This window comes from Hemibagrus wyckioides, linkage group LG16 (assembly GCF_019097595.1).
Source record: "Hemibagrus wyckioides isolate EC202008001 linkage group LG16, SWU_Hwy_1.0, whole genome shotgun sequence".
Taxonomy (NCBI): Eukaryota; Metazoa; Chordata; class Actinopteri; order Siluriformes; family Bagridae; genus Hemibagrus; species Hemibagrus wyckioides.
This window is the reverse complement of record NC_080725.1, coordinates 3,613,699-3,641,275: the sequence shown is the minus strand read 5'-3', so window position 1 is coordinate 3,641,275 and position 27,577 is coordinate 3,613,699. Positions and strand designations below refer to the sequence as shown.

Sequence of the window (27,577 nt, the reverse complement as noted above, 5' to 3'; positions counted from 1 at the left end):
ACAATTTACTAGCACTCTACTTTCTGTAGCATCATTACAGAATAAGTACACTAAAGCAGCAATTGAACAATAAGCAATTATGCACAATTATTTGTGTCTTTTAAAGATGTCTTTTTGTTGTTTGTTACATTTTTTTTTTTTGTTTTCTTCATTACTCAGAAATGAAATTGTTAAGCTGGGCAATAATCCTAATAGTCATCGTGCATAACCCCCTTGTAAAGATGTGTACACTACTCTACACAAGAATATATATAACCCCAGAATATATCTAATTAGTGCATTGACTCATTATGGAAAATGTCAGCTATACGCACGTCTCCAGAAAATATATCAATCAATCAAATCAGATTTTAAAATAAAAATAAAAAAATAAAGCCTTGTTTGTTGCCAACCCATAAATTAAGGTAAATGCAACACGACAGAAGCTCGCGCTCATTTCAAGGCTTTAATGAGGATGTGGTTATATGTGCACTATTTCGCCCTTGGAAAAACAATTCGAAATGCCGTTTGGATTCTATACAGAAAGAAAGAAATTTGTAAAAGCTGTCTGCGCAAACAGGCCGTGCGGAAGGTGATCAATTAAAAGATTAAGCGTTCGATTAGAGCGCCGCTCTCTCTAATGGCGGCCTCATCAGCTCATTTGCAAAGGCCGCAGCGCCGCGCGCACATCAAAGCCTGGGACCAAAAAAAGAGGGGGATGCTAATGCAACCTCCTTCATGAGAGAGAGAGAGAGAGAGAGAGAGAGAGAGAGACTCCTTCAATTAACCGATTTCTATGGCACGAAAGAGAGTGCGTGTGTGAGAGCGAGAGAGAAAAAGAGAGCTCGCGCGCAACGTAAAGAGAGTCGGTCGGGAAAGTCTCATTAATTCAAAAGGCTGTGCGTTTATGAGGCTCGCGCACGGAGGCTTGACGCCGCAAACAACGCAGCATCAAAGCGGACATGATGGGTTAAATAGAGGCTGTAATCTAATTAAAATATTACATGCGAGCAAATAGCTCTTTGATAACGATCTAAGGCTTCCATTAAAGGGGTAGGTGCTCGAGATTGTTTTAAGGGGGAGGGAATTATCACTTTCAAAATATAGAAAACAAGTTTACGGGCTCTAATCAGAGGAGGCTTCAAAGTGCCTTCTTTTTTTGACCCTCTTTTTTTCTCAGTTAGAGAAAAGGAAATGGGTAAAGTAGGAATGATCAGACTAATGGGCAGGAAGTGACTGAAAAATCAGCAGAGTGGTGGGATCAGTGCAGCCAGGTGTGTTTATAAAATAATTGAACATAATTGACGCAAAATGCATGATGTTATGGAAAAACAGATAAATAGTATGCCCTGTTACACCTTTTATTGTAGAATAAATAAATACATGTATTATTTTTACCTAGTAAATATTCCTATGAACTACGGCAGGTGTTTCACAACATATTTAGCTACACAGAAATGCACACAATATATTTTGTGACATTAAAAGGAACACAAAATGCAATACATTACAATGTATTCATATAAAAATATTAAAAACAGACATAGTAGACAACATGTCTTTCTGATAGATTTATTAAACAAGCTTTTTCTTTTTCCCCTTTTCTTTTGGTTAGTTATTATAATGAACACAGGAAGTAATAAAAGAGAATTTCCTTCTCTCATGTGCTGCTTTTTTAAATATGTTTTAATTTTTATTTATTTTTTTACTAGCACTCTACTTTCTGAATAAGTACACTGAAGCAGAAAATGAGCAATAAGCAATTATACACTTATTTGTGTCTTTTAAAGATGTCTTTCATATTTGTTACATTTTTTTGTGTGTGTTTTCTTTTCTTCATTGCTCAGAAATGAAATTTTTAAGCTGGGCAATAATCTTAATAGTCATTGCGCATAATAGACATTTATTAAACAAGCTGCTTTTATGCTTCTACAGTTTAGTGCAGTGGGCTACTTGTTTAGTGGCTGCTGAAAGAGGGTGCAGATGACCTGCCATGGACATTTGTAAAGCGGGACACAATCTGTTTCTCCTGCTCATGCCGTTTCCTCAGCATCTCTAAAGTAGATAGCTGGGTGTGATCCGCTCCTAACCGGTGATAAGCAGTGTGCTCGAACACTCTCTCACTCTCAGATTTGTCTTTGGGTGTCTCCTTCTGCTGCTGAGATGCTTTTGGTTTTGGGATGGATTTGGAGTACTCTAGGGCCTGGCAAGAGACAAAGATTCAACAGTGAAAATGTAATACATTATTCTAGGTAGACGTTTTAATGAAAAGTCAGCAAGTATTGTGTGAAATAAACACCTTATAGATATTGTCTATTAAATGAACTCTTACAGCGTGAACTAAATTTCAATTCAGTTTATTTGTGTAGCACTTTTAACAATGGACATTGTCTCAAAGCAGCTTTATAGACGTATAGAAACATAGAAAAAAAGATTAGAATGTTTAAAGTTAAGTTATTATTTATCCCTAATGAGAAGCCTGAGGTGATGGCGAGGAAAAACTCTCTGAGATGATATGAGGAAGAAACCTTGAGAGGAACCAGGCTCAGAAGGGAACCTCATCCTCATTTCTGTGACACTGGACAGTAAATAATGTAAATGATGATCCCTTTCTACAACAGCAACCAAAAGCTCTTGAGGAACTAGGAACTCTTGGGAACTGAATTAACACCTTCATCAACTTTGCAAGTAGAGTAAAATTTGGATGTGGATTCTATTATAGGAAAATACATTTATATTATTATATAATTACATAATTATAGGAACTACACGATGATGTGATATGCACTGATTTGAAACAATTATCATTACCGATAATCATTATCGTAATAGCTAATACAGAAGTGTTTTATTTTTCTTATACCACACCAATAATTACAATTATAAATCCATTAATAATGGACAATCATACTTTTTAACCAATTATAGTTCCATTTAAAGTTGTGGAACGTCATGAAAGAAGTGCCATCACATAAGCTATAGCAACTATAAACAGGTTGTCCCTCACCAGCATCACTTGAGACTCATTCCATGAATGTTAAATAAGAGTCTCCTTAATCACCTTATCATATCAATTATAGTTATTTTTTCTTATATAACAATCTGTTTTTATTGAATCTGTTTATTATTAGGTGGGATTATGTGGAACAGCTTATAAATTCACTGAATTTATAAGCTGTTGCTGTAGAACTATTAATGTATTAGAATGAATACTATTAATGTATTAGAATGAGTGCATTAATATTATCGAAATTACATCTGGCTCAGTTCTGAGCTGTTCTGCTGTAAGGAATAACACATAACAAACCGTGCAGTTATAATAAAATAGCGTACATACATAAAGTGCATTATTTTCGAATTACAGCACCACTGGGAGTGCGTTGTTTTGCTTATACCACAACGATTTGCAATGTTTATCTATTAATGAATGCACATTTTAATGGTTTTTAATGTTGTGGAATGTCTGAGAGATAAGTTCCTGATCTCATCTACATTATGGTTCTGATAAACAGTCATTCGCTCACTAATACCACTCTTTCTCTATTCTGTGAATAAGCTGTTGCTATAGAAACAAATTAGAAGAAGTGCATTAATATGAACCTATGGAACATGTTACATGCTGTGCTGTTATAGGAAAATAATGCAGGTGTGTCTGACCAATCAGACCAAAACACACTGTGGTATAAAGATAATTAATAAGCACTTTGTGACTAATCAGAATTGAGAGCACTCTGGTATGATTATTATTACATAATACTACCATCATTCATGGTAAGGACATACAGAATAGGCATCACAATATAGAACAAGCATGAGAATAATTTTGAGAAAAAAAAAAAAATTAAACGTATTTATTCAAAGAATAGAAGAACTGTGAGCTGTTATGAAGAGATAAACCACTGAACTCCTTAGGCATAGGCTGTTCCACACTAATGGCTACGTGATAACTGGTGTTGTGTTTTCAGGCTTGCTTCACCTTGTTCCTGGAACTGATGTTCTTGTTGTCCATGCCCACTGGGTTCCTGGTTAGCAGACAGGGAATCCTACTTATCTTCTTGTTCTGCTCATGGACCACATTTGAATACAGCTTCTGTTGTCTAATTTTCTCAGCCTGACGGCGGAAAGAGAGAGAGAGCAGCAAATTACAAAAGGGAGGTTTAATTACCTAAGCCGTTTTCTCCCTTAAGGCCCCTCTACCCCATTGTGTGTCTCTCTTGGTGGCCACTTCACAGCAGCAAACAAAACTAAACAAATCTCATCATCTCCCTGGAACCTGTGTCAAACACAAATCACTGTCTGCCCTACCGAAACCCTGAAAAACAGATTCATTGAAGGTTTTACTATTGGTGACAAAAGAAAAACAGGAAAATGCCCCACTCCTAGGCCTACACTCATTAGGTTTGTAAATTCCTTTCTGTTCTGTTTGCAGTGATGCCACATTCATGAGTAGAAGGACAACCATTTCAAAGATGAAAATAGCTGTTAAACCAACATGAAGAAACAGCGAATGCACGGTTTAATTAGACCCATGTAATTACATATCTTCCTGATGGGAAGATGTTATGATATTACGGCTCTTACCACATCCACAGCAACAGCGTTGGATGGTCCGAGACCTCCCAGCTTCACGTTCAGATTTAAGCTCTTATAGTCCTTCACCGTGTAAGCCTAAATGGAGAGAACAGGTGAGAATTGTCAATATACATAAGAAAGTATTTTACGAAGCCAGATAGATCTAAAAGCTATCACAGATTTGAGCAATATGTTGCATTAATACAATGCTAATCTTGTACTATTGTACTAAAAAATATCTATGTAACCATTCCCAGAAGAACAGAAGTAGAAAGTGAAGTTCTTTCATATTGAAAGAGTAAGCAGTTAATCCTTTATGGATGTCTAAGATGCACTCGAGCAGCAATCCACAAGCTCTTCCAAAGAAAAAAGAGCTAATCTGGCCAGATCAAGCCGGCTCCTTCAGGCTCTAGGGCCTGTCTCGGATCAACCATTGGTCATGGACACTGCAGGATGCTTACTTTCTCCACTGATCTCTTCCCCCTGTTTTACAAATTTATCCCATAATCCTATGAGACATGATGGCAACCTTGGTTGTGGTAAAGAGAAGAGGCAATCTGTTTTATGGCATAAAGACGACTTAATTCTAAGACGACATCAAGTGGATGTGTTGCGTGACATAATGACCCCTCGCTGGTGCTTTGTGTGTCTACCACTGAGCTGTTTGTTTGGCTAACAATATTAATTTTATTATTTTAGAAGCATCTGGGTGAAAATAGCTACTCCAGCTAACTAGTTTTGTCCTTATATAAATATCCACATGCCAATTCCTCCAGTTGCCTTAAAATATAGCTAGGTTACTGTGTCTCTGGGTTGGTAATCTTGGTTGTTTTCTTGTCTATGTGGAAAAAATTGCTCTAGTTTCCTGATGTCATACTTGGAAATGGAAACCTGTACCTATGCAGTGTTTTCCTTAGAAGTAAAACACAGCTCTAGATCCTTCATGCTTTCTATGCTTGTGAGTACCAGCTCTAGCTAACTGTGCTTGTTTAGGAAGGCAGATCTGATTTTCAGCAGGCCACACCTGCAGACCTCACGCTGCCACAGGACAAAGAGGCTGTGGTTAAATGCAAATGAGCATCCCAGCACCCCAGCATGACACATGGCACATAATCACATCGTCCTTGAATTCAGTTTAGCATCATTACGGTTACCGCTCCTCATAATATCATGTCAATGCAATTAACAGCATCTTCAATTAGTTGTACAATTAACCTACAGATATACACACAGACATAATACTCATTACCTCTATCATGGGGGAGAAGGAGGATTTTACACCATGCTAGGGCTGCTATGCCAACTTTCACACCATTTCCAATCTAATGCATTAAGCAATTAGGACAGATCTGGTGTATTTGGTCTTATCATCAGCAGTCTGATTTTACAATTATAAAGGTAGCAAATTATATGTAGAGCAGAACTGGGTGATTACAAAGCAATGGATATGAAACAAAAGACACTCCATTAGAAACACTCCCATAAATAGATTCACAATTACACAGTTTGTCTGGAGATGAGCCAATTTTTTGCATCTCAAAATAGTCATGAATCTATTCTTTTCCTTTTTAACCTGTTTCTCCAAATTTAACCTGTTTTTCCCCATCCAACTATAGCTAACAGCAAATTCTAGAGAGGGCTAACAAGCGATTTCTTTCAAAACACGTGAAGTCAGCATTTGTATCTTTTTCACACTGTTACTTGTTCCGTGATACTGGGTAGCTGAACACTAGCTGCCACTTTGCCCCATGAATGCCTACTATCATACTGATTGACAGGGTAGACAGCAGTGCCATGCTTTTGACTCAGTAAGTATGGTCAAATAGGAGTCAACGCTACAGAACCCAGTCCAGTTGGTGTAACTGGACCTGATCCAGTTATGTAGTTATATAGTTATACCATAATCCCTAACCCTTAACTCTACCCATAATTCTCAAAACAGTCTACAACACAGATCAAGAAACTCAATTATCCAGCCTGAAACACACTGCAGTGACACCACCACCTGGACTTTAGGTTTGATTCCACCCATGTATGATGGAATGGAGCTGGTCAGTCCACTCCTGGACTTTTAGTCTTGTTGCATTTGCCCAATTTCAATTTTCTGGACTCAAAACTAGTGAAACATCAGCGATCTCCTGAATGTATTTATACAACTAATTAAGTCTTCATAAATTGCTAAAATATACACATAGCTTATTAATGGTGTTCTCAATGATATCCCAAACTTTAACTAAAGTAAAAATAAATCCCTGCCCCATCCCATTTCACACCCACACACCTTATAAGTTGTTTTTGCATTTATTTGTTTTTGCTTCTCTAGCTGTGGCAGGTATCCCTCTGAGCTGCTCCTGTATAAAGGATTTGTAGCTTCCTCTGGTCTGCCACCACATAGCTCAGTGTCAGCAGTGTTAGAGGCACCTATTGGAGGAAGCACTGGATAGGCACCAGTGAAAGTTTGGAGTGCATGAGCAGAATCACTACTTTCCTCCCCATAATGCGAAAGCTGAGGGGCATTCGAGGTAAAGCTTTTATGAAATGATGGTTGTGTTGGAGAAATCCTTAAAAAAGATAGAGAGAGAGATAAACATTGTTGTTCGGTACAGGAGGCAATGTAGTTTAACTCACTAAATAAGGCAGATAAAAGAAATTGGCTGTCATTTCGATGCTATACAACTATATAAGAATTAGTCTATGTAAACAGGACTGAAAACTGACCTGATGTTGTTCTTATTAGTCAGTTGTGTGCTCTCATGGTCCAATGTACCACCAGGAGGAACAGGAGGGCATGAAGTACAACTAGGCCCTTTGAAGCATGAGTTAAACTCATCATTCCTGGTCCTCCAGTGTGGTGAAGGAGGAAATGGGTAGAGGTTCTTCTGTGTCTTATGGTCAATAAAAGGTTCAGCAAGTGTAGCTGAGGTGTTGAGGTTGATGTTCTGGTTGACAGTTGGAGCTGATAAGAAAGAAGAATGTGAGCTACTGCCAGAGTAAGGTGGGCTGAGACTCACAGAGAGAGTCTGTGAGTGCTGTTTCTTCACTAGTTGGATCGGGTGACCTTTGGATTTGCTTTGTTGGCTGTGAAGCTTGGCTCGATCCAGGTGCTTACGTCGGTTGTGCATCTAATTGGGTACAGATTAAGAAAATGCAATTTTACATTCAAACTCAAACTGAAGCATACACCGGTTATTAGTTTGCTTGTGTTCTGATACACCAGGCTTGATACAGTGCACTTGAAGGGATTATTACCTTGCTTTCCCTAAAGAACTCATTGTTAACATGAATAAAAATCATTACAGCAAATATGATCAGGATGCTGAGTATATTTATTTCAAACAGAAGCTATGAGAATAAGAGTCCGCATGACATGGAGGCTAATTAAAATGTTTTGAGGACTGGAGCTGAAACCTTCCAACCTTTTGTATTGAAACATTTCTTTATAAAACAGCAGCTTTGTGGCTATTGTCATAGCCTGAGGAGGAGCAGGGCATACAGATGACGATTTTGTGCTGTAGGCCAGGCAATGCACAGCGTTCTGCCACACATTATTCGGTGAGGTCTGGGGCTGTGTCGCAGCATGTAATGCCTCTGATTTAGCCAACACCAGCTTTCACCATTCTAATGGGAAAATATTTACTCTCCTCTGCCTGCCAGCATTAGGGGGACCGCTCAAGTGCTCAAAATAATGATGCTTCTCCATTCCCCCTCTCTCTGCAGCACGGGCTCCTTTTCAAGACGTTTCAGAGGCTCCATTGTACCTGAACAACTCTATCAGAAATTGCGTCCATCACAGGGAAAATGAAATCCCAGGTGACAGTGCGCCCACTGTGCAGACATTTTCATCTTGAGAGGAAGCCCTTGCTGACAGTTATGCATTAGGGCAATGGATTGTGCCAAGCAACCCTACATATATCCACAGAGGGAGACAGGAGGAATGAGAGAGAAAGAGAGTTGGATGAAATCAATAAAGTGAACAGGAGTAAAGGGCCCTACCTTTAGTTTTTGAGCATTTTGTATCCACATCTGCTCTTGGTTGAGGGCATTGTCTGGGCTTCCTGGGTTGGCAGTGCTTGCAGTGTCCTCAGCTGACAGTAGGGGCTAGAAAGGAAGGAAAAAGAGGAAATAACAGAAAGAGAGAAAAAGGAGACAGAAATCAAAGAAAATGGGGAAAAACAATAAATGATAAATCTATTCCAAATGATGCTAGCTAGAGATGCCCAGGATTACAGATTGCAAAGCCCATTAAACATCATTTGTAATTTTTTTTTAAATTTGATTTATATCAACGTTAAAAAATGCACTTAATAAAAACAAATTACTACTCTAGAAAGGTTATTTACATGTCAACAAAATTGTATTGAACATCCTTTAATAAAGCCATAAGCTCTATTTTACTCTAAACTGTCTAAGCTACTAAACTGCTTGAACACAATTCCCTCATATGTGTCTCTGGCACGTTTTGGAAATCTATTGATCCCCTTTGCCACAGTCCTTTCAGAACAGTTTGAGGATAATTACATCAATTCACTCTCTTCATTTTTTAATGCACCCATTCAACGAGAGCATATTTGCTGCTAATACTGTAATGAAAATCATTTAGTAAACTTGGAGTCACTTTGGCTTCTGAGGACAATCCGGCCTGATCGATGCTATTGACGGCTTGAAGAGTCCCCGAATGAATGTGGCTAATTCTGAAAGCGCAAATAGAGGAAGGTCGAAAAAGAAGCATGCTGCAGTGAGTGGATTGAGTTGTAACATATCCATCAATAAACAGGCAGCCATGCTGACTTATCTGTTCACTGAAAGGCCAGGAATGCAAAGAGCTGAATCCCAACACTGCACATAAGAGCCACCATTTACAAGAGCAGTGTTTGAACAGGCAATTCACAAGCTGTTTCTAACAGCTCTGAAATGTCTGCAAAGATAATAACGCAATTCCATAAATATCAGTCAGTTTCTTTTAATATGATGATCTTTATAATGATGATTTGGTCTGAAAGTAGGTGTTAATGATAACATTATACCAATCACAGATTAAGCAGGATTTTTTGTTTGTTTCATTTTATATAGTGTATATACTATGCGATACAGCCATTGTGCAGTAACAGGTGTGTATGTGTGTGTGTGTGTGTGTGTGTGTGAATGAATGGCAGACATCACAGACCTGCACTTCGTGGTCTCTCCGAGGCAGCAGGCCACAGCCTCTGCCCGAGCTACTGCCACTGCCTTTTGTCCACCATTTTAATAATCTCAATCAAATTGAGAAAATGATCAAACAAAATTGCATTTTGAGCTTCATAAGCTGTGTAATATCTATTCTGTTAAATTGGGGGTCCATAATTGCCTCTTGGTGAAAGATGAGGCAACAACAAAGTCAGGCGATCTGAGCTTGCCATTTTCCTCAAGACTGAGAAACACAGCTTTTGCAATGAGGACTTCAAAGGCTTGCAGTTCTTGAATTGCATTTGGTTGCTATTGTGGCCGCCCAGGCAATCTTGATTAGGTGTTTACACTGAGGCAGGGTGTACAGTGGCAGAGAGCCGTGGAGCCACAGTCTAGAGCTATTAAGAGATTGTACATTATGTTCCTGGCTTTGAAGTGAGGGTCTGGGAGATGACGAGGGACTCTGGCTGAGTGCAATGGCAGAAGATTGCTCTGCTACTTCTGTCTTTATCAAAGGAGCCTCTGAGCGGCCTCGGGCTTTGCTCTGCTACTCGCCAACACAAAGTTGGCACATTATGAGATTGTGTACGTTTAATAACATGGCTAATTGTCAGCAGTAAGAAGCCCATTAAACAGAAAACTGTGGCTTTCAAAAATGAACCAAAAACATATGCAGCTGAGGCCAGATAATGAAGCGGAAACTGATGTGATTTAATAGGAGCCTTTATCTTCCTTTGAAGAAAAAAGGAAATAAATAAAAAGCACAGTCAAGGGCAAATATCAGAATATATGATAGGAGAGATGGGCGCATGACAAATCTGCAGGGTCGGATCTTGTGATCTTTCTTTCACATCATAAAAAGACAAATAACATAAACAAACAAAATCCAGGCTTTGCCATCGGAAAGAAACGGCAAATCTAGAGTCATTTTATACTGTGCAGGTCAGTCTTTATTGTGCAGGTCAATCTTTATTATAGGTTTGGATGATAAGATAAATAAAGTAGTTTTAGATCATCATAACCTCTTTCCATAGTGTAGAGCTTACCTGTAAGACTTGGGACTGTGGAAGTACAATCAGCAAAGCGTTTAGGGAGGAAAACCTTCGCTCTGTTTACCATGTCACAATGCTAACAGCTCTTCACTATGCTAATGCAGCTGACATGAGAGATTAAGGTGGGTATGGGCTCAGATGGGCCAGGAAAGGCCTAAAATGTTGCAAATCCTCATGTAGTGCAGCCCACAGACAGGCCGAGGCTGCCAATTACACGGCAGGGCCAGGTGCACTGACAGCTAAGAGCCTATTGGTAACCATGCCTCTCTGATGTTCTTAATAGCTACTGTTGTGCAGATCAACTCATAATAGGCACTACATAGCCAGACATGCTTCCTATTCCCTTTTCTGCTCCCAGTGTCTGCCAAATTAATTTCTGAGCTATAGCTAGATTAGGCTGCTTATTTCCTTTCACAGTGGGACCACGACAATAGCGAGGTCACTTGTAAATTCAGAAAAGAAAAAAAAAACAACGATACAGGTCAGGTCATATCAAACATGGCACACTTGTTCCGAGGAAACAATGTAGACTTCTGCTTACAATGGATTTTAAAAAAATGGGTGTTTGTGAATCAAAACATCTCTCCAAAAATGTATAAAAACATTGCAATGCTATTAATGAGTAGATATTATGGGCTACTGTTTTGCATGCACAGTGTCCGAAACTAGAGTGAAAATACAGAATTATTTGAATAGATATACTGTATGTGCACTCATACATGTTCACCTTTTTGTAGCAGCACAAAATGAGTCTTTACAAACTTATTATTCATCATTCATCTTCAATTCAATTCTAAAAATCAGCTCCATCCTGTATATTTAGAATATTGGCTATATTAGTATATTCATGAAGCACTGGGCGCAGAGAAGGCATCCAGATGGAATTTGGGACACCATCCGCACCATTTACACACTCATTCACATGTAAGATGACTTAAAGTCACTGATCCACCTACTGGCGAGGAAGCCCAACCCATGACAGCCTTGTTATATGTATACTAATATGCAGAGCATTAGGATAGAAAAGGCAGTGAAATGGGATTTAAGTAATCCTATTTGTGGTCTTTCGGACCAGAATGGAAACATAGAAAGAAAACAGATAGAGGCTGGCTGAGAAATGCTGTGTTACTGCATCCCCTAGTGGTTCACTGAGAGAATACATACAACACATAAACAGTTTGTCAGTCTGTAAACTGTAAAATAAACTTCATAGACACTACAACACACAAACAATAAACAATAGGCGCATTATTCAAATGTAACAGAGTATTAGAAAATGTATTTATTAGGCCTCAGAGAGTTTTATTTAATCCTGAACTTTCCATTATTCCATTATTTATTGGCCCATAAATGCGTGTATTAAACCCATTCAATTCAAATGACCAGTCAAAATGGCTGCTACCAATACAAACTCAATTATAAATAGAATCATATTAAGTTAGCAATAAAGTTATCATTTACCTGATTTGAATCATCAGATTTTCCTCCTCTTTGCTCATATACCTTCCGATATGACCCTTGTTTATGACTGTTCATACCCAGAGTGGCTTTATTGCGCTCTATTATGTCTTCTTTCAGCATGGGTGGTCTGACTTTTTGGGTGCGTTTCCTCTGCACAGCTACTGCATCAAGGTTGTCTCTATTTTGCTCCTGAGCAATGCTTTGCTTCTCTCTATCATGCTGCCTCTGAATTCCAGCATCACCTTGCTGGTGGTTAATTCTGGGCTTAAAATTCATGGGTTTAACTGAATCTGAAGGTGGCATTCTTTCTATGGATGCAGATGAGTGTTGGGGTACTGACAGTACTGTGTCTTGTTCTTCTGGTGGATGTAGGTGAAAGGAGGACTGTAGAGGTTTGGGGTGAACAACATCTATCTCTGGTGAAACAGGACTATGGACTATTAAATATTCATGACTTCCCCTTGGAGACAGATGTCCTGTGTGTCTCAGAGCATCTGCAGGATCCTCATTGGGGTCAAACAAGAAGTCTGTCTGGAGAAACTCAGTCCCTGCCAGCTTCTTTCTCCAGTTTGGATCATAGCGCAAGTCAGCATACTCATCCCAAGGTGACATCTGTCTGAAAATTTTGGAGAAGCACTGTTTAGAATAATTAAAGAGACATCATATGTAACTTAAATCCAGGTCAAGAGACTAGTAGCCCAAGAACCATTAGCGCAGGCTGAAACAATTATGCAAAGATGAGTGAAAAGGCCTGGCACATCCTACAAGATACGCTTCTCATTTCTTTTGCCTCATCCTTGTGTTTCCCCCCAGCTTAGCCCCTAAACACTAAGGGTCTAGAGCCTACAATTGCGCTATAGTTTTGGAAATGGCAGATTCAAGGGTATAAAATAGGTTGAAATTGCTACCTAATGTGCTCCTTGCATCACCGGATGAAAAGATCTCATTAAAATAATTAGAGGAGTGCCTCTTTGTTGCACAGCTCTGAATGCTACAAGATGCTCTTCACGTCTCATGATGCCAAATACAGCGCTGGCGAGGCGTACGGCTCTTCAGCCAACGAGGGCAAGGGGCAGCGAATGACTCAGTAATGACTCGATGAAATGAGTTTGAGAATGCAGTGTGGGCTCACAGCTGTGGAGGCTCCTTAACATACGAAAACCCACTCAAAGCTTTTTGAGTTACAAAAAAAAATCTGAAACACTGCTCCTTGCTTGATACAGGTTCCTACTTCCCAAACACAGGAATCTCCAACCACAACAAATAGAGTGTCATACAATGTCAATGTGGTGTTTGAATGAGGAAGTGGGTAGAAAATAAGGTTAAATACGTAAGGTACTACCAAAAGCTTATATTTATATGCATATTCAACAGTTACAAATGCAAAAGGTACAAATTTGTTTAAACCCTCAACAGAATGGTAATGACATGGTTGGGATGGACTAATATTCATTATCAGGTAAGATACAGAAATGAGCACTGTGTTAGGTAAAAACATATAACAAATAAAACAAATGGTGTTTAGCTATAGGAAATAGCTAACTTAGTTTTTTTTGTCTAATTTTGTTGTCATTTAATGGTTGGTCATGAATGATTGTCTAAGTAATCATTTGTATTAGCTTTGGATCCATTAAACGAATTTAATAATAGAAAAATAAAAACATCCTACTTGGCAGTAGACTTGAATTTTCAATCATACTATATCTGTTCAGGAATATGTTAATTATGTCATTTGAGAATATAAAAATATTTACAGTGTAAATAATGGCAGAAGTTCCATAATATATGTTATCAAATTCAAACTATGTGCATGATGGCCTGCAATAGACTGGCATCCCATATCTCCGGGGTATTTCCACTTGTGCCCAGTGTTCTGCAGACCCTCTGCAACCCTGAGCAGAATAAAGTGATTACTGAAGATGATTGAATAAATTAATTTTTTTTTTTTTTAAATATGCGCATTCTGTTTAAGCTGAAGCTAGAGGAGTCGAGACAGATGCTGCAATGAACACTTCAGATTCCAGCATCTGTGCTTCTGTTGCACACAAAGGCCTCCTATTTAATGCACAACAAAGCATCTGCTTTTTTTTAATGGACTTCAGAATGAGGCCTTATTGTGATAACCTTCTGCAGAATAAAAATCTCATTTCCTTTAAATGAGGGTAGTTATATGGAAAGTGCCAAAATTAGAGGTCTTTCAAATGAATTAGAACGCATGTACTCTAACATCATTTTCAAAGACTGCCATTACCTATTAGGCAAGTGAATACAAGCTGTTAATCATTTCCATTATGTTTCCCAGGCCGCTCTTCAATAAAAAGGTTTCATCGTTTCAGGAATGATCTAGGCTGTTTCAGAGAGCCTAATTACTCACATCCACTAATGACGGTACAGTAAAGTGTATTATACTCAACAGGGCATTCATGTTGATGGAGAATTTCAGATAATGACATGAATATTTAGGATTAAGGCTGTCCACTGTTGTCATTAACCCTTTCACATTTTCTCATAATGTAAAACAAAGGGAGTGTTAATAAGACTGAGAAAACAGAAGCAGACAAAATCCATTCAGGGGCTTTTTGGAGTTTGAGCTTCCTAGGCTTCCATATAGCACTCAATTAAGGTCAATAAGCTTATAACAGATTCATTTAGGGTCCAAAATAGGGTGTTAGTTGATCGAATCATAATTCGTTATATGTCATACATATGGCTATAATAAATAACAGTGGCAGGGTCCTTTAGATTAGTTGGATACCTTGAATACTTGGTGTTTTGGTCTTCACATGTTTCAGTGACAGCAGGTTGTGGGTCACAGCCCTCTTCATACTCCGATCTCTCGATGTTGTCATTATAAGAGTAACTGCTTTCTCCAACACCGTTCAGTATGCGTTTCTGAAGCTCTCTCTGGTAAGCTTTTTCCTGCACCAAACTCTCAGTGTCTGATTCTAAAGAGTCCCAAAGATCATGGGGTACATCTTCATCGCTTGGTCTACCGGCATGTTCCTGAGCAGATTTCATGTTTCTCTTCTTATCACCATTAGACCTGTATAAAAATGTGTCTCTGTTATTCAGTGCGGAAGATATATTGAGACAGCGTTCAGCAAACTACACAAACTAATGACGTGCTAGCCAATGATTTAGTCAACTAGCTAAATTGCCTAGTTAGCTACCTAGCGAGTATAATTTGCATTTAGTATTTTATAACGTTAGTCAGCTAATCGAGACACACACTTTTGTTCTAATCTACAAACCAATTTCTGTTACAAATTTATTTTAAATCTCGATAGCAATACCTAAGAGCTAATGAGAAACGTAAACACAGCAAGCCGTCTTAAAGAATTCTCACCCACTTTGCTTGTAACCGTTGCCCTGGTGACACAGACGCGCAGATATCTTGCACATGCGCATTATGAATTGGGTGACTCGGTATTGACACACATTTGACTTAAATGGGATTTTCTGTCATGAATCTAAACAATATAGCCCGTAATTGAAATCGATATACTGATTGATATTTACTAATCAAGACATTTACAAATACACTGCCCAAAAAATTAAGAGAGCACTTTAATCATCAGAGTATAACAATAAGTCTATTAATCTTCATGGTTATCAATCTACCCAGCAAATGAAAGTGACCATCGGTGCACTGGAGAGGCAACCGCAAGGTGGTGGCCTAATACAATTGCTCTCTCCTTATCCTTCCTGACTGACTTGTCTCTAGTTTTCTTAGGGTCCTTGTCACTACTTGTAGCATTTGACAGTGCCTGAAGCCCAATAACATTGCACAGGTTGTCCAGCTTCTCCGTAGATGTGTCGTTACAAGGATTGGTGTTTCTCCCAGCACAGCTTCAAGCACATGGAGAAGGTACTGGGAAAATGGCCGTTACACTAGGGAAGCTGGACAGGGCCACAGCAGGGCAACCCAGCAGCAGGACCTGTATCAGCTTGTTTGAGCCAGGAGAAACAGGAGGAGCACTGCTAGAGACCTACAAAATATACTCCAACAGGCGAATGGTGTGCATGTTTCTAAGCAAAATTTTCAGAAACAGATTCCATGAGGGTAACATGAGGGCCCAACAACCTCTACTGGGACCTGTGCTTAAAGCTCAGCACTGTGCGGCTCCATTGGCAGGTCCTCTACTGGCACCCTGCTCTGTTCATGAGAGCAGGTTCACACTGAGCACATCTGGACATGCTGTGGGGAACATTATGCTGCCTGCAACATCATCCAAGATTACAGGTTTGGTGGTGGATCAGTGATGGTCCTTCAAGGGTCGCACAGACCTCCACGTCAGGCCCGGTTGTTGCGGACCATAGAAGGGTGGGCAGACAGATATCCCAGGTGGGCAACTTTTGGGGGTGGGGTCAGTTAAGAAGACATATATTAAGTCAATATAAGTGCAAATGTGTTTTTAAAATGTTAAACAAAGGATTATTTTCAACATTCAGAGTGGCTAATGACTGGACCAAGCACAAATTCAAGTAATATAATCTTTTTAAAGTTGGAGTGAAGTTTGGGCCAACTAAAAATTAAATATTCAAGTAATATTTTGAAGAGAGAAATTGAGTAAACATTTTAAAAAATCCATAGAACTAGTTGATGGATGGGTGGGTGGGTATGATGGCTGGGTCAGTCGATAGATAGATAGACAGATCGATCTCCAGATTTGAACCCTATTGAAAACCTCTGGAATGTCATCAAGAGGAAGATGGATGGATGTTTGCTTTTTTGCAAAAAGGGTGGTATAAAGTTCCCTAACAGCAATGTGAGAAACTGGTGGAGAGCATGGAGCCAAAACACATGCAGATCGGGGTTATTCCACCAAATACTGATTTCTTAATGTTATTTAGCCAAAGCATTAACAATTTGCTTACAAATTTCTTGCATTTCGTTTTGAGTTAATAAAGCTCTGCAAATACTGCATGATCTTGGGTTATTTTGATGTGTTGTCATTTCCTTTAAATATACACTCTAAAGTTATATTTTGAATTTAGGAGAAATATTGTAATACTACCAAAGAAAAATTACCAAAAATCAATGCATTGCATATGGAAGCAAATATTTCCACACTTTATGAATTGCATGACTGACAGCGTAGACCACACCGTTACTTACAGCCAATCAAAAACAGGAAACTGGTTTTGCATTGTGATTGGTCAGGGCTTTTTTTTTTAACACCCCTTCAAGCTTTTATCAAATCACAAATCGTACAAAATAAAAGCGTATTTGTATACTGTGGTCTTTGTCTAGAGCCGGTCCTGCTAGAAAATTTTCAGAATTCATATTTGTACTTTAATGGAAAACTTTTACATGAAATTGGAGTATTCGGACCTTTCAAACCAGTACCACGAATCACGTGCTTCATCATGACCTCTGTAGTTCCTGTCACACAAGTCACTTTGCACATCAGCCCTGAAACAAAGCCATAGGACTCACTAAATTGTCACCTCAAATCATAGCAAAATACAAGATTTTAACCACTTAATACCCACTGCAAATACTGTTCAATGTTGCCAACACATTATATACTTATATCCTCACTTAGTGCTTTGGTAAATGATATGGTTCAAAGTTGCCTTTTTATATAAACAGTGCACATAACTAATCAAAAACACTAAAAAATCATGTAGCAATGACCTGGTACATAATGAAATTACCCATGGTGTACAAGTACATACAAGAGAGGAAAGACTGGGAAAAAGTGAACTTTATTCAGATTTGCAAGAGGTATTTGCAAAAGGCTTAACATCTTGAGGAACTGTGAGTTGTGCATTCAAGTAGAAAAGAATGTTCCCTGTAACTGATCCCTTAATCCCTTAATGTTTTTAAAAATATGCAGTCACTCCATAGCAGAAACCACCAAAACCAACTCTGCTACAGAGGGCACCAGTAAACATTGGAGAGGTAGAGCAAATTTCAAACGGCTTAATCAACCTCCTCAATGGTGGGACCAGAAGATCCACCACCGGGAGCAGCTCCAGCTCCTGGAAAACCACCTGGCATCCCATCAGGCATCCCACCTGGCATACCTCCAGCACTCTGGTACAGCCTGGTGATGATTGGGTTACAGACCTTCTCTAGCTCCTTCTGCTGGTGTTCATACTCATCCTTCTCAGCAGTCTGAGAAAAGAAATCCAGATTAGATGCATTTATAGATTTTTTTAAAAAAAAAAAAAAAAAAAAACCTGCACAAATTAATAGGGGTAAAGTGCAAATCTTACCTGGTTTTTGTCAAGCCAGCTGATTACTTCATTGCATTTGTCAAGAATCTTCTGCTTGTCCTCATCACTGATCTTGCCCTGCAGTTTCTCATCCTCTACAGTGGACTTCATGTTGAAAGCATAGGACTCCAGGCCGTTCTTGGCAGACACCTTGTCACGCTGAACATCATCCTCAGCCTTGTATTTCTCAGCCTCCTGCACCATGCGCTCAATGTCCTCCTTGCTGAGACGACCTAATAATAAAATTAGACAACTTCAGAAAACTGGAATAAAAGCTAAACAAGCACCAAATTCACAGAATTCAGGAAATCAACCTACCCTTGTCATTGGTGATGGTGATCTTGTTCTCTTTGCCAGTGCTCTTGTCAACAGCAGAGACATTAAGGATGCCATTGGCATCAATGTCAAATGTGACCTCAATCTGGGGAACACCACGAGGAGCAGGTGGGATTCCAGTGAGCTCAAACTTGCCCAGCAGATTGTTGTCCTTGGTCATGGCACGCTCACCTTCATAAACCTGCAAGAGGGAAGGGGTATTATTTTTTTTGTCTGTACCCATAAGGCCTTAAACCATGTTTAGAAGATATAAATCGCTCAGACATCCAAGGAAGGTACTTGGGCCATCTTTGGTCTTTTACAACCTCTGGTGGAAACTACGAATGGCAGGAATCAACTTCATCATAGCGATAAATAAATCAAAATCCAATTAAAATTTGGTTCTAACCTGAATCAGCACACCAGGCTGGTTGTCAGAGTAGGTGGTGAAAGTCTGGGTCTGCTTGGTTGGAATGGTGGTATTACGCTTGATCAGAGCAGTCATCACACCACCAGCAGTCTCAATTCCAAGAGACAGAGGGGTGACGTCCAGAAGCAGCAGGTCTTGAACATTCTCAGACTTGTCCCCAGAGAGGATGGCAGCCTGGACAGCTTTTTTTTAAAAAAAAAAAAAAAAAAAAAAAAAAAAGGGTGTTAAGATCTTCAAAAGGTAACTGGAAAACAATTCTATCCCTTGCTGTCGCTCAGACATCCAAGGAAGGTACTTGGGCCATCTTTGGTTTTTCAACCTCTGGTGGAAACTACGAATGGCAGGAATCAACTTCATCATAGCGAAATCAAAATATGAAAAATGAATAAAGTCCATTGTAACTAACCTGCTCCATAAGCTACAGCCTCATCAGGGTTGATGCTCTTATTCAGCTCCTTGCCATTGAAGAAATCTTGGAGAAGCTTCTGGATCTTGGGGATTCGGGTAGAGCCACCAACCAGGACAATGTCGTGGATCTGTGCTTTGTCCATTTTGGCATCTCTGAGCGCCTTTTCAACGGGGTCCAGGGTTCCACGGAAGAGGTCAGCGTTGAGCTCCTCAAAGCGAGCTCTGGTGATGGAGGTGTAGAAATCAACACCCTCATAAAGGGAGTCGATCTCAATACTGGCCTGAGTGCTAGAGGACAGGGTGCGCTTGGCCCGCTCGCAGGCAGTGCGCAGACGGCGAACAGCTCTCTTGTTGTCACTGATGTCCTTCTTGTGTTTGCGTTTGAACTCTGCAATGAAGTGGTTTACCATGCGGTTGTCAAAGTCTTCACCACCCAGGTGAGTGTCACCAGCAGTGGATTTGACCTCAAAGATGCCATCTTCAATGGTCAAGATAGACACATCAAAGGTGCCACCACCAAGATCAAAGATAAGGACATTCCTCTCAGAGCCAACCTATACAGAAAGACAAGGGGAGAGAAAAAAAAAAAATTTACACATATGAAACTAACATAGGAAAAGGCATTACAATAAAGTGAATAATTTCGCTCAGACATCCAAGGAAGGTACTTGGGCCATCTTTGGTCTTTTACAACCTCTGGTGGAAACTACGAATGGCAGGAATCAACTTCATCATAGCAAAATTTCTTTTACAGAAAAGAGGAAGTTATGGCAGAGCTCTAAAAATAAATGCAGAACTTACCTTCTTGTCCAGACCATAGGCAATAGCAGCAGCAGTGGGCTCATTAATAATTCGGAGCACATTCAAACCAGAAATCGTGCCAGCATCTTTTGTGGCTTGACGCTGAGAATCGTTGAAGTAAGCTGGTACGGTGATCACAGCATTGCTGACAGACTGTTAAAGTGGAGAAGAGGGAAAAAAAAAAAAAATTAATTCCAGTCTAGCCAACCAAGTTTAATTAAAAAAAAAAAAAAAAAAAAAAAACCATTAGACACCCACCTTTCCAAGGTAGGCTTCAGCAATTTCCTTCATCTTTACCAACACCATGGAGGAGATTTCCTCAGGGTAGAAGCTCTTTGTCTCTGCTTTATATTCGACCTCCACTTTGGGCCTTCCACCATCGCTGATGACCTTGAAAGGCCAGTGTTTCATATCAGATTGAACGATGGAGTCCTCAAACCTTCTGCCGATGAGGCGCTTGGCATCTGGAGACCACAAATGGAAAATTTATTCAACTTTACTCCAATCAATTGACTTTCTTGTACAGGACATGTGCAAACTGGAGATAGATCAAAAACATCCTACAAACCAAAGATTGTGTTGGTGGGGTTCATGGCCACTTGGTTCTTGGCTGCATCACCGATCAACCTTTCGGTATCAGTGAAGGCCACATAGCTTGGGGTGGTCCTGTTTCCTTGGTCATTGGCAATAATTTCAACTTTTCCATGCTGGAAGACTCCAACACAGGAGTAGGTGGTCCCCAGATCAATACCAACAGCTGGTCCCTTAGACATTGTTACTGAAGAGAACAAAAAAAAATTGCAAAAAGGTTAAAATATATTTCATGGATTTAACTAAAATGTTAAATTAACCAGCCAACTAAACGACAATGCGCCAAAAAAAAAAAAAAAACCCTAAGCAGTAATGGCCGCATGGCGAGACCACGTGGTTAGGCCTACCAGAACGTTCTATGGCAGCAACTTCCGGTAGTACTAGCGAGCTAACAAAATTGCAATCGATTAAAAAAAAAGAAAAAAAGATCCAAAAAAAAAAAAAAAGGATATATACACTTAGACTTAGAATAGACTTTCATCTACAAAATTAATCTAATTTCGGTTAAGATAAAAAAAACCCTCCTTTTAAAAAAAAAAAAAAAAAAAAAAAAAAAAAAAAAAAAAACCCACCAAAAATACCGGTCCACATACCGGTTCTTGAAAACTACTATGTACAATGCTATGCTATGCTAGTTAACTGAATGAGCCAAATAAGACGACAAATGGCCGATATGACCGGTAATATCCATATGAACCACCATTTTCCTTTGTCATAGCCGTACCGATTTCGCTAGCTAGCTTAAACCACCAAATTACAATAAGTCACAAGCTAACATACTGGTTCTCAAAATGAAAGGACCTGAATATAGTTGATATTTCACGCTTTATTTTGACTAAAAACCATGGGCAAAATAATTGTTCTAATTATAACACATCAGGACCATGACAAAGGGCTAGGCCCGGACGAGGTCAATCGACCGTTTACGGGAAGCGTCCATAAAATGGTAATACTACTTCCATTTACAACGTGCCTTCATTTCATTGAAATTGACAACACAATCCTCATAGAATTTTTTTTCACTCACCAAATTTAGCAGAGGTCGATGGAAGATGGAGCTGTATTAAGGCGGTGTTTGCCTTACCTCGCCGTTGCAGAGAGAACGAGAGAAGCTTCTAGATCCTCTATATATCCGAGCTGAACAGACCAATCACATGCTCGGAAACTCAACGTCACGCCATGTTCACCAATAGTGCTCTAACAGCAGGATAGCGCCCGCCCCTAACATAACGTCTCTGTTCAACGACAGATCTAGGACCGGCTTCTCTGAACTCACTGCTACTGATTACAAACATCGAAGAAAAGTGAAACTGGTCTCAGATCAGTAAATTGGCGCATGTATTGTGTAGCTGTAGAAACGTCTAGAAAATCCGGCGGGTTATTGTAAAAAGCGCGTCATTACATTGAATGGTTGCTTATAAATATATAGTGTGAGATGATATATGACGTTTTATTGTTATTTTATTAACCTGATTCTATTATATTAAACTAGTATGTATGTTATTATAGTGTTATTTGCACATTTTAACAAACAAAATTTTTTTGAATGAATGAAAAGTAATCATAATTAAGCATGTTTACTTGGTATCAGTTCAATAAGAGAGTACAAACAAGTTTAACGACATGTACATATTTATTGTCACTCCGTAAAAAAATATATACTATACACTATCTTCAAAAAATATCAAAATCATCAATATAGTACACATTATAGGCACATAAAGATTATAAAACAAAATACATTTAGCTTAATATCATTCAAGCTTTCAACCAGTATTCAAGCACCAATAGGCTACAATACCAATGCTGGTTAGGTATTGTTCTCAAATTGTTCACAGTTCCGTCTCTTTGATGCTAGATCTGGATATAAAGTGCTGTGGGTTTTCGTTAACAACAGAAGTAGGTGTGGCCTGAGCTTCTTGCACCTGAGCTTCTTGCGCTTCCTCTACTTTGTACTTTGTGAAACTGGTTTTCAAAAAGCCTAGAGAGAGAGAGAGAGAGAGAGAGAGAGAGAGATAGTTTTAGCTGTTTGAACAAAGCTGTTTATTTATAATCTCTGTTTCAACAGTTGTTCAGTAAATGATTCAGTAAATGAAGACTGTACCTCGTCCTCTCTGTTGCTGTTTTTGCTTTTGCTTCTCCTCACTGCTCGACTTTGACTTGCTGCTCTCTACTGACTGATCAGATTCTTCATTCTCTGTGTTTAGAAAAAAAGAAAAACTGTTAGCTAAATATATAACAAATGTATGAATGTATGGAATCTCGTGAATTTCAGTGAATTTCCCCATTTGTTGAACTGTTACCTTTTTTCCAGGCCATATGTGCTTTCCTGAGGCGAACCAGGAAGAAGGCAAGCACCACGACCAGGCAGATGATGAGGCATGTGACCAGCAGCACCAGCAATGCAGAATTTCCCTTTTTAATATGTGTGTCAAAATGTGTGTCGTCATTCCCTAAAAGCATACATGTGATTAGTTTCTTTACCATTAAAAAACCCAAAATACCACACAGTTACATTTCAAAAGCCGAAAAAAGACTGTATATACTTAATACCAAATGGGATTTCTCACCAGTATTGTTGCTTAATGATGTGTTGCTGGTATTTGATGGCATGCCCTCTGTTGTTTCAGCTGTCTCATTTGCTGCAATGAAAAAGTTTAAGATAAGCAATGGAGACATTACAGGGTATGTCTTACACAGTGGTGAAAGAGTGCGCAAAATGTAGATTGTGTACATTACTACTTCTGTTATTTTCCTAAATATAGTTCCCCCAAACGATGTAGAAACGCTTTATTTATGTACTAAACTTGTCGTAAGCTATCTGTAACATCACCTATCATGTTAGGTCAATAAGGAACCAATTTAGGGTTACCTGTTTTTAAACTGTCATATTGTGATATTAAGAATTTACAAATGCTTTAACAAGAAAGACTTTGGTTCAAGAAAACTCACAGTTATTAACTGTAGATAGTAGAACATTTCAAAATGTGCGTCCCCAAATAAGCACGGTGAAGAGGTTACTTGATAAATAAGCATGCTATAGATGTCTTGTTTTGCATTTGGTGTGGTGTTCAATTTCAAACTGTATATATCCTCACCAGTAGTGTTGCTTAATATGTTTGTTCTCCCATTTGATGAAGTTCCTTCTGTGGTTTCATTTACTGCAACAAGACATTTCAGTGAGTGAATTATTTCATATTGACTTTACAGAGCAATGGTGACTAGTTTTTTTAGCTTTTGTTAAGCTTTGTTTTTGTGTTACCATAAGTAGTAGATTCTTACCTGTTGTATTACTGTAATTTGTTGTTTCTGACTCTGATTGACTATTGGTAAAGTCTGAAAAAGAAAAGAATAACAATTAAGAACGATACAGGTGGAAAGAGTTCTTAGAGATTACTACTTTACACCACTAGGTGAAGCAATAATCAAAATTCTTCTATGGCATTGTTTTACATGTACAAGCCCCTCCTTCTTGCTGAGCAAGGTAGGATTTTTATTTATTTTTTTGAATATTTTTAGTTATATTTCAGTGAGAAAATATTTGTGCTTACTTGTTTTGCTAAAAAGTGTTGGAATGACCGTTGTGCCTATTGATCCAAGTGTGGTACTTGATGAGGTTGAAGTATCTTGACCTGCTCACAAAGATAAAATACATATATTCCTCTGTTAGAATTTATACCACACACAGAAAAAAACTGTTAGTGTATCCAGAAAAAAAAAAAAAATATTTCACAGAAGTTGTGTGATATGTTGTAAGCAAAGATAAAAAGGGAAACTACCAAAGAGTCCACTCTGTGAACTGTGCTTTCGTTTAAGCCCAAAATCCCCCAGAATATTTCATTTCCTACTGACAGTTAAATGCCTAATAAGGCCAGACACCATGTCATACTAATCTCCTTAGCTGTTTTTACACACACAAACACACACACACACACACACACACACACACACTCACATACTCACTCTGGTCTCCTAAGTGGATAAAGGTTTCCAGTTCAGAACCATGGAGAGCTGGATGACGGACCAAGCACTTTACTGTAACTTTTTTCCTAGGAACCTTTAAACTCAGCTGGCTTACAGCTGTGTATTTGTTGGATGCATTTTCATACTCGTAGTATGGGTGAGCTGGGAATAAATAATAAAACATTTTGAGAAACAAAATCATGCATGCCATGCTTGTATGTTCAATTATGGCACGGAAAAATAACAGCAGAAAACAAGAATAATTTAGCACTTTGATCTTGCAATAATAATATTGTCCAGTCAAAACCAATTTCATAAAATATGACAATAGTCACAAAAAAGTTCAAATGTCATAATAAACTATTTGAATCTAGTGTCGTAAATCAACAAATAAACACGCTGGCTTATGACATGCTGTAATCAATTCATCCGTGATTTTGTTTAGTTCAAACATTTCTGAGTACGTAATTGCGTACTTACCCGCAATCTCTAGGCCATTGTCCATTACCCATGAGAGTCTGGTTGGATGCTCATTTGCTGAAGCAGAGCATTTAAGCATTGTTTTATCCTCTTGCTCATATATTTCCAGTTTTGGAGCACCTGCAATTTTAGCAAATAACTGCTTTTCACATTCAGCAAGCCAGAATCTTGTCCAAAGTATGGCTATGATTTAGAACTATAACATAAACCAGGGGAATTGAATTGAATTGATTGAATTGATTGATTCCTATTTGTTTATTTAACAGTGTTAATAAGAAAATGTTCCTACTCACCTATAACAGTGACTTTATATCTTTTCTCTGTGACTTTATTTTTGTAATGAAGACATTTGTAAACACCTCCATCTTTGAATTTCATATCAGGCACACTTATTGAAAATTTTGTGGCTGTTAAGGTGACAGTTGTCTTTCTCTTGTCTTTCAAAACTGCAAACCAACAAGACGGACAAATGAATATTTTATTAGACAGACAAAAATCACAGACTGCCATTCCCATACACGTTAAAATGTTTATGGGTATGTCCATTAGTACCATTAGTTTACCATTAAGCCATTATTAAGTGAAAACCATAACTACGCTTAATATCCTCGCTCCTAATTAGTAATACTACATATTATATTATAATAATACATATATATTATAATAATACATATAGTAACCCAAGCTGCATCCTTACCTTTTTCTCTGTTAAAGAACAAGAGGAAATCTTTTGGGTCTCTCCACTCCAAAGCATGAAGCATATTAGTGTTTTTGAAGTGGCATTTCATAGTCAGTGTATCTCCTTGGAGTACTGAGATGTGCTTCAGTGCCAAGCACTGTGTTAAGCCTGTAAGACAAACAGCACATCTATGTCACATAAATGTCAGATCTGTAACACCTTAAATGTAGCATGCCGTAAATAGAACACACATTTCAACCCCCACTGTAAACCTACAGTGTCTTTGCTGCTGCTTGCTGTTTGTTTTAAAATAAGCAAAAGTCATTAGGAGTACAGTCAGTGAGTGGAATAAAAAAAGAGTGTAAAATTGCCATTTGTAAATGGAAGAAAAAGGGGGGCAGATGAGCCTGTGGTCTCCACTCACTCACTCACTCCACACTGACTCATAATGTTACTCTCAAACCACTGAGAGGGGCTGCAGAGAGCAGACAGGAAAGTCACAATAATGTGCATGAGTGTAAACTGAGAGTGGTCTTATTTGTATGCACAGAGTGTCAAACAGGAAACTCAGTTAAGATATATAAAGTACACCTCAGCCTTCTGTAGGTGTCATTTTTATAGTCATATGCTCAAAGACGTGTGGGTGATCGCCACCTCTGCTAAAGCTATGTCCAGAGCTGTAGGAGGACTGTGGAGTTTCTATGGGAAATTCTATGATATGTTTTTTCTTTACACTCATACAAACTTAACGTATAGGTACATGGGAGAGAAAACATATCAGTACATTTGTATCAGTAAATGGGAGAGAAAAATATCTGTACTCACTTAGAACTCATTCAATGTTTATACTTAACGACAACGAATGTATGCTGCTTTTCTATTACAAAGAAACCTTAATTTTAACCAGAATACACTGCAGAGGTCTAAATAGTTTAGCCCTGAAATAAATGCAGGTAACTAAATAAACACTATTAGAGCAAGAGACATACAAACTTGTATTTCTAATTGTGCACACTGCTTATTACTTCTGAATAACACTAACCAAAACATTTGAAAATTAACATAGTAATGCATTACACTTGAACAGGTGTGTCTAATTAATGTAAAACTGTGTGTTTTTGTAGTGGATAATATATTGATTATTTTACTCACCTCCTGTGATCAACAAAAGAAAGCGAATCCACAAGCTCCGTGTGTTCTGCATAGTGCAAGCATGAGATCTAAAGCTCACTTCCTCTCTCTCGCTGCTTTTATAAACACAGAGACTTCCATGACATCATTTATATGTCATGGAAGTCCCACTTCACACTATTATTTTTATACTTTCAGGGACATTTTGACCAGTCGCTGCTTCTGTATTTTCATTAACTGACCAATGACCGCCTACATAATGCCGAATAGGGCACTCCAAGAATAAGGACAATTGATAGGAACCTAAGGCATGTTTACAATAACTTC

At 38.6% G+C, this 27,577-nt stretch overlaps 3 protein-coding genes and 2 non-coding genes across 5 annotated transcripts; all 5 read right to left on the bottom strand.

Moving 5' to 3' along the window:
* Positions 1–839: 839 nt before the first annotated feature.
* jhy (junctional cadherin complex regulator) lies at positions 840–15,758 on the bottom strand. The gene is given in 11 exon segments (XM_058411260.1): positions 840–2,182; positions 3,956–4,090; positions 4,561–4,647; positions 6,833–7,112; positions 7,270–7,673; positions 8,545–8,649; positions 12,228–12,843; positions 14,983–15,288; positions 15,555–15,678; positions 15,681–15,719; positions 15,722–15,758. Coding segments are annotated over 11 exon segments (2,379 nt in total). The 3' UTR covers positions 840–1,936.
* A 2,162-nt stretch (positions 15,759–17,920) lies between these two features.
* On the bottom strand, positions 17,921–22,162 carry hspa8 (heat shock protein 8). The gene is made up of 9 exons (XM_058411257.1): positions 22,025–22,162; positions 20,975–21,184; positions 20,665–20,870; positions 20,407–20,559; positions 19,604–20,159; positions 19,177–19,379; positions 18,771–18,969; positions 18,453–18,685; positions 17,921–18,351 (listed from the first exon to the last, which is right to left on the bottom strand). Exons 2-9 carry the CDS (start codon positions 21,177–21,179, stop codon positions 18,157–18,159), a joined length of 1,950 nt encoding a protein of 649 aa, XP_058267240.1. The 5' UTR covers positions 21,180–21,184; positions 22,025–22,162; the 3' UTR covers positions 17,921–18,156.
* Positions 19,043–19,139, bottom strand: LOC131367417 (small nucleolar RNA SNORD14). The gene has a single exon (XR_009206936.1). It is a non-coding gene; the product is annotated as a small nucleolar RNA SNORD14 (small nucleolar RNA).
* LOC131367416 (small nucleolar RNA SNORD14) lies at positions 19,468–19,562 on the bottom strand. Its single transcript, XR_009206935.1, has one exon. It is a non-coding gene; the product is annotated as a small nucleolar RNA SNORD14 (small nucleolar RNA).
* A 479-nt stretch (positions 22,163–22,641) lies between the features above and the next one.
* LOC131366638 (cytotoxic and regulatory T-cell molecule) lies at positions 22,642–27,332 on the bottom strand. The gene is made up of 12 exons (XM_058411258.1): positions 27,272–27,332; positions 26,138–26,287; positions 25,734–25,886; positions 25,441–25,560; positions 24,961–25,122; positions 24,549–24,629; positions 24,280–24,333; positions 24,096–24,158; positions 23,568–23,639; positions 23,301–23,450; positions 23,102–23,194; positions 22,642–22,978 (listed from the first exon to the last, which is right to left on the bottom strand). The coding sequence occupies exons 1-12, from the start codon at positions 27,321–27,323 to the stop codon at positions 22,830–22,832; spliced, it is 1,299 nt and encodes a 432-aa protein (XP_058267241.1). The 5' UTR covers positions 27,324–27,332; the 3' UTR covers positions 22,642–22,829.
* Positions 27,333–27,577: the final 245 nt, after the last annotated feature.